General features: G+C 51.2%; 2 protein-coding genes across 4 annotated transcripts in view; one reads left to right on the top strand and one right to left on the bottom strand.

Moving 5' to 3' along the window:
• The first annotated feature begins 641 nt into the window (after nt 1-641).
• On the top strand, nt 642-2,467 carry LOC123189190 (serine/arginine repetitive matrix protein 1). Its single transcript, XM_044601542.1, has one exon. It carries the CDS (start codon nt 727-729, stop codon nt 2,044-2,046), a length of 1,320 nt encoding a protein of 439 aa, XP_044457477.1. The 5' UTR covers nt 642-726; the 3' UTR covers nt 2,047-2,467.
• A 1,349-nt stretch (nt 2,468-3,816) lies between these two features.
• Nucleotides 3,817-5,545, bottom strand: part of LOC123189169 (E3 SUMO-protein ligase SIZ1) — a 15,226-nt gene continuing 13,497 nt past the window's right edge. For 2 of the 3 annotated variants that reach the window (XM_044601516.1, XM_044601530.1), the window contains exons 16-17: nt 4,947-5,292; nt 3,817-4,076 (exon numbers count right to left, since the gene is read on the bottom strand). In XM_044601516.1, the coding sequence (XP_044457451.1) occupies nt 5,141-5,292 (152 nt within the window). In that variant the 3' untranslated portion in view covers nt 3,817-4,076; nt 4,947-5,140. The remainder of the gene's footprint in view (nt 4,077-4,946; nt 5,293-5,545) is intronic. The other variant, XM_044601521.1, reaches the window with a different exon arrangement.

Genomic DNA, 5,545 nt, shown 5'->3' with positions numbered 1-5,545 from the left:
CGGTGGGCCCCGCAAGGGGGGACAAGCCCACGAAACTGTAATAAATGCCCACATCACCTAGATCATGTACCGCTTGTTTGGTTTCATTTCAAAAATACAACTACTGGATGGATGGTGCAGTTTTATTCAACCAAATAATTCCCTCCGGAAAAACATGTCCTCATTCTTGGCTCGTTGCATTCGCACGTAGAAAGATATTCAAAAATATTTAGGAGTAATACGACTAGATGGTGGTGTTGTTAGGCAGATAATTTCCTCCAGAAAAAAGAATATGCCCTTGTTGGCTCGTTGCATTCGCATGTAAATGTAGCTTCGACTTGTTTGCCGTTCTGGTGCCTTGCAACAAACTCCACTTCTACTGGCTAATGGAGACATTTGCACCAGTAGAAAAAGAAAGAGGTGTGGAACATGTGAGCCGGAATCTTGGCACGTAAGGCACATTCACAGGAGAGTCACAGGGCCAGAGAATCCTAAGACATGGAGAACCGGGTTAACTAGAGACCCTCCCTAATCAGTAATATTGCTACTAGTACTATACTAATCATAGTTAGTGGGTGGAGTGGACTAATGGCCCGCGCCACCGCCAACCAATGGCCCATCTATAACTGCTCCACCGCTTCGGCGGACCAACAAAACCGAGGGCGGCAACGCACTGGACGCTAGCTAGCTGCTAGTCCGTAGTCCCATCCTCCGCTCGCTCGCTCGCTCTGCTCTCCGCGCGGCGGGATGAAGCAGCCGGCGGCGAGCCCGGGGCGCGCGGAGAAGCCGCAGCTGCCGGCGCCGCCGGGGCTGGCGCGGCTGCTGCTCAGCAAGAGCCGGCGCGGGGCGCGGTCGCGCCGCGCGCCGGCCACGTCGCCCATGTTCGTGTCGCGGGGCCGGACCCGCGCGGCGGCGGCGGCGGCGGGGGCGGGCGGGGAGCCGTCGTCGCCCAAGGTCACCTGCATTGGCCAGGTGCGGATGCGCAAGGGGAAGAAGGGCAGCAAGAAGGGGGCGCCTGCGGCGCCGCCCCCGCCGCCGCCGGCCAAGGAGGAGAAGGCCAGGGGCTACTGCCGGTGCCTCAAGAAGGCGTTCCTCTGCGGCGGGCTCTTCGACTTCGACCGGACGCGCCGGCGCAAGGGGCCGCCGCCGGAGGCGGAGCGCACCCGCCGGTCGCCCTGGGTGTTCAGCAGCAGGGACGTGGCCGTCGCCGCCGCGCCCAAGCCGCCGGATCCGGCCAGCGACCGCGCCGAGGAGGAGGGGGAGGAGGACGACAAGTCGGCGGGAGCCTTCGGCTCGGCGGAGAGATACGAGAAGGCGAGTGACCCGGGGACCGACAGCGGTGGCAAGGAGGAGGAGGAAGAGTGCGAGGAGGAGGCTGCGGAGCTCGTGTCGTCGGCCACCACCACGCCGCCCAAAAACGCTCTGCTCCTCATGCGCTGCCGCTCCGCGCCGCAGAACCGCTCGTCCCCGCTCACCTCCAGGTTCGCCGCCGGCGCCGCGCCGTCGCCGGTCCAGGAAATGGCCGCCGATTTCGCGGCGGAGTCGATCGCCGCGACGCCACCTCGGGCGTCCCCCTCCCCGCGCAAGCCGGACATGGTGTCACCTTGGGCGTCCCCCTCTCCGCGCAAGCCGGACATGGTGTCCCCTTGGGCGTCTCCCTCCCCGCGGAAGCCGGACATGTTGCAGTCACCACGGGCGTCGCCATCTCCGCGCAAGCCGGACATGGTGGCGGTGGAAAGCAACGACGAGAAGCGGCAAGAAATGGCAGTATCCACGCAGGAAGACGAGGAGAAGCCGCACGAACAAGATCACGAAGCCGACGACGAGGAGGAGGAGGAAGACGAAGCGGAAGAGATGCGGTGCTCGTCGGCGCGGCCACTGGTGCTGCAGAGGTGCAAGTCGGAGCCGGCGACGACCGCTGCGGCGAAGATGTCTACCGGTGCCGGGGCCGAGGGGGCGCCGTCTGGCTGCTTCTGGGCCAACGGCGGGAGCAGCGGGCGGCGGAGGCACGCGCCGCAGATGTCGCCGGCGGCCGCCGCCGCTGCGGTGGCTTTGACCGGTCACTGAGCGAGTAGGCTGCTTCCCGTATACTAGTAGTATTTTCCTTTTGTTGCTGTCGCTGTCGATTAAATCTAGCACGGTAAGTAAAGCTGTAATTCCCCATTCTCATTTCTCCGTCCGTCCATCCATCCATGCCTGTAAAAAGATTCACGTACCTAGCCACGCTGTAAATCTTCTCCTGCTGCCACTAGCACTGCTACCACTACTTGTTTATCTAGCACTGTTACGCAAATTGTGTGGGTGTAGCCACGATGCGTCTGTTAAATCCAACCGTCTCTGGTGCCACTGTGGCAGCACCAGTACTATACCCAATAATCTGGCATAGTACATGTACTGGTATACTGTTAAGTACCGTGTAGATTTAACAGTGCCATGAATGAGCTTTGTCCTTGCAAATGTATTAAACACAACTCGCGCACCTGCTTCACTCGACTGTGCCTCCCAACTTTTTACCCCGCCCACTCCGGCAGCAGATGTACTACTGGTACTAGCTAGGAGTAACCGTGCCCATGTTTGGGCTGCAGAAATAACAGGTCCCCTGTGCGAAGGAGATTCCGGGCAGCGATCACTCTCGCGCCCCTGTTCGCAGCAGCCATCTCGTTTTCGCGAGAGCTACAGCGAGCTCCTCGTAGTTGCAGGGCCAAAGAATCCGTGACCGCGACGCCTCTGATCCAATCCAAGCCACGTTACGTTACACTAGTAGGAGTACATTACACGAGAAGCCTGTGCTCTGAACCAACCACGGTAAGAAAAGAAAAGGATTAGAGGAATTGATGCGAGGTTTGACTTGGGAGCATGGCGTGAGAACCGACTAAACACTCATAGTGCAGCGGAGCGACCGACCGTGCGTGGGAGGGCGCACTAGTTGACCTGCAGACACTGCAGATCAGCGGGTGTGTGTGTGTATGAGAGGGCATGTATAGTTTACCTTTTGTTTTAGATTATTCTGTATCGTACTGGTGTGCTCCAGTGTGGCGGAAGAGGCGGCAAGTCTCGTGGATGTCATCTCGAGATCTACAAGCGCTGTTCATCATGATCGGGTTTTCTTTGGAAACAGCGGCTTTGCCCCAAACCAACACCAACGGATGATGCTGGCTGGCTAGGAGTAGGCTCCTAACAATCAGCACAGAACCGTCCCATGGAGACCTGCAGCACAGCAGTAGATCATGCGCAGTGATGCGCTTCCATGACTCGACTTGCCTTGGCCTCTTATCTCCACCCTGGATTATTTTTTTACCATGCACTCATGGCAATATCCACGGTGCATGTCCGTAACGACGTCTGTCGTTACAACGTTAATAGGGGTGATTATTGCCCATCAGCACCGATCTCCATACATCACAAGGCAAAGAGGGCACCCAAATTTTGGCAATGCATGTACCGCCCATCATGATGGTCCGATGACAGGAGCGCGACAAGACCGATTTACAACTTACCTCATGTGATGAGTCGACGCAAGTATATGCACAAAACCACAATGTAGTACTGCAAAATTTGGCAGCAAAACTCTCTAGGATATCACAACAGGCAGGTTTCCATTTTTGACAAAGCAAACTGGTTAATGCACAGGCCTGCTCCTGTGACACCAGTACTGAGATGGAAATGAGCTTGCTTGCCATTAGAGGCCATGGTTGCCCGTTGGCATGAGATAATCAACCCGCTCAAGCCTGCATGCAACAACTGAGGTTATGCCGGCATGAGAACTCCGAAGAAAATGCAACACCTGGCAGGCACTTCTCATGCTTGGCAAAGCACAGATAAATCAACAGCAGCAAGTAACACTGAAGGGCTCGGTTTATTGACCGCCACTTCAGAAATAATAATTTATTCTCCATAGAACATCAAGGTAACGAACATCTAAATTAGCGCCTCAAACCCTAAATACAATGATGGTACACACAAACATCCCCATGTATAGACTTGCATCCAGGGTGGCCTCCCTATTCCCTTATGTCCAGTAAAGGTCAAAAAATGTACAAACTGCTCCAGTAGCAACATTATCCTTGATCCCCAGTCAGAAAATTTTCTATACCAACCTAGCAGGAATAGAAATACATAAGTGATCTCTAATAATTACATGAACAGGTAAATAAATATATGGATGAACTCGTGTTAAATAATTTAGTTGAAAAAACTCCATGTCATGGTAAATAATTTAGTTTAAGAAACTTCATGAATTCCTCTGCTATTTTACCCTATGGCTTCACCAGTAGGCCCTCAACAATATTAGCATAACAAAGAAGAGAGATTCTTGTTATATAGAATGTTCAAATCATACTACTGCTTAGATGTGATCAGATTAATTACTACTGCTTATTTGAGATTTGAATTACTGCCCATAAATTATACAGCTTAGATGGTGATGAAGCATCTGTGACAAAACCGTATACAGTTTGCCACTCGGTCAAATATTAGCTTCGTTAGACAATCCAAAATTTAAAAAAACACTGGCTATGTCTTCCGCTAGCCAATCTACCAGTTAAATTTTAAAAAAGGAAGGGAATAAAACCTAACAGGCTAACTAATGGAAGTTCAGAAGCAAACCGAAGCATAAAGAATCTTTAGAAGAGCATATTTATCCGCTTCATTTTGCACAACTAAAAAGAATTGGCAGCAGACTTTTGTTCTACTTATCGTGCTTTACTTTGGAACTAACAAGAATTGGCAGCAGACTTTGGTTCTACTTATCATGCTTTACTTTGGAACTTCTGCTTTCTATTTGGACCTAGTTGCATGCCATTCTTAAGTCAGAGATGCAGAAATATCCTCCATGCCATGTTTTTTTCTTCAAAAAACATGCCTAGTTACAAAGTAACCACTTGAATCCCACAAAAACAAAGTGCAAGGACTGCCTGTCGAAAGAAATTGGACACTGCAGAAATAGATGATTGATTCGTTAAGCTCACCATCAGAGTCCTCTGTGCAGATCCCCATGGAACACTTGGAAGTTTGTCGACCAGGTGAGGCAAGACAGCATCTATGTTTGTGTTTCTCTTTACATCAACCAGAAGAACCTGATAACCTCGGTAAAAATCAGGATTTCTGGAAGGCGGCCTTGCCAAATCAATGCAAACTCAGCTATCCCATTTAAATGTCCAATCTACTCAGAGTCAGAATCTATTGATAAACAAAGTCGAGGCCGGACCGACCGAGACCGAGGCTGGCGAGGATGAGAAAATATATGGTCAATCCTTCTTGGGTTTAAATTAGCTCCATCATCTCTGTCATTGTTTGTGCTTGGAAGCACAGAAGCTGCAAAATTAGGGGAAAATAATTATGCTAGTACCACAAGGGAATTTAAACAATTGAATTCATCTGCTGATAAATACAAGATGATACAGGTGGGTATACAGAGCAACAAATATTAGCAGACAAAAGGTTGGAAGATTAAAAATCTCACATCCAGTTCAATTCATGATACAAAAGGTTTAAATGGACTGTAACTTGTCTCTTTACAACTCTGATCAACATCCAACTGATATTTTCCTATCAGATGAACATACAC

The sequence above is a fragment of the Triticum aestivum genome, chromosome 1A, assembly GCF_018294505.1.
Source record: "Triticum aestivum cultivar Chinese Spring chromosome 1A, IWGSC CS RefSeq v2.1, whole genome shotgun sequence".
Taxonomy (NCBI): domain Eukaryota; kingdom Viridiplantae; phylum Streptophyta; class Magnoliopsida; order Poales; family Poaceae; genus Triticum; species Triticum aestivum.
This window is presented reverse-complemented; position numbering and strand designations above follow the sequence as displayed.

Excerpts from the sequence above, each read along its gene's own strand:
- LOC123189190 (XM_044601542.1), top strand. The coding sequence starts at position 727 with ATGAAGCAGCCGGCGGCGAGCCCGGGGCGCGCGGAGAAGCCGCAGCTG.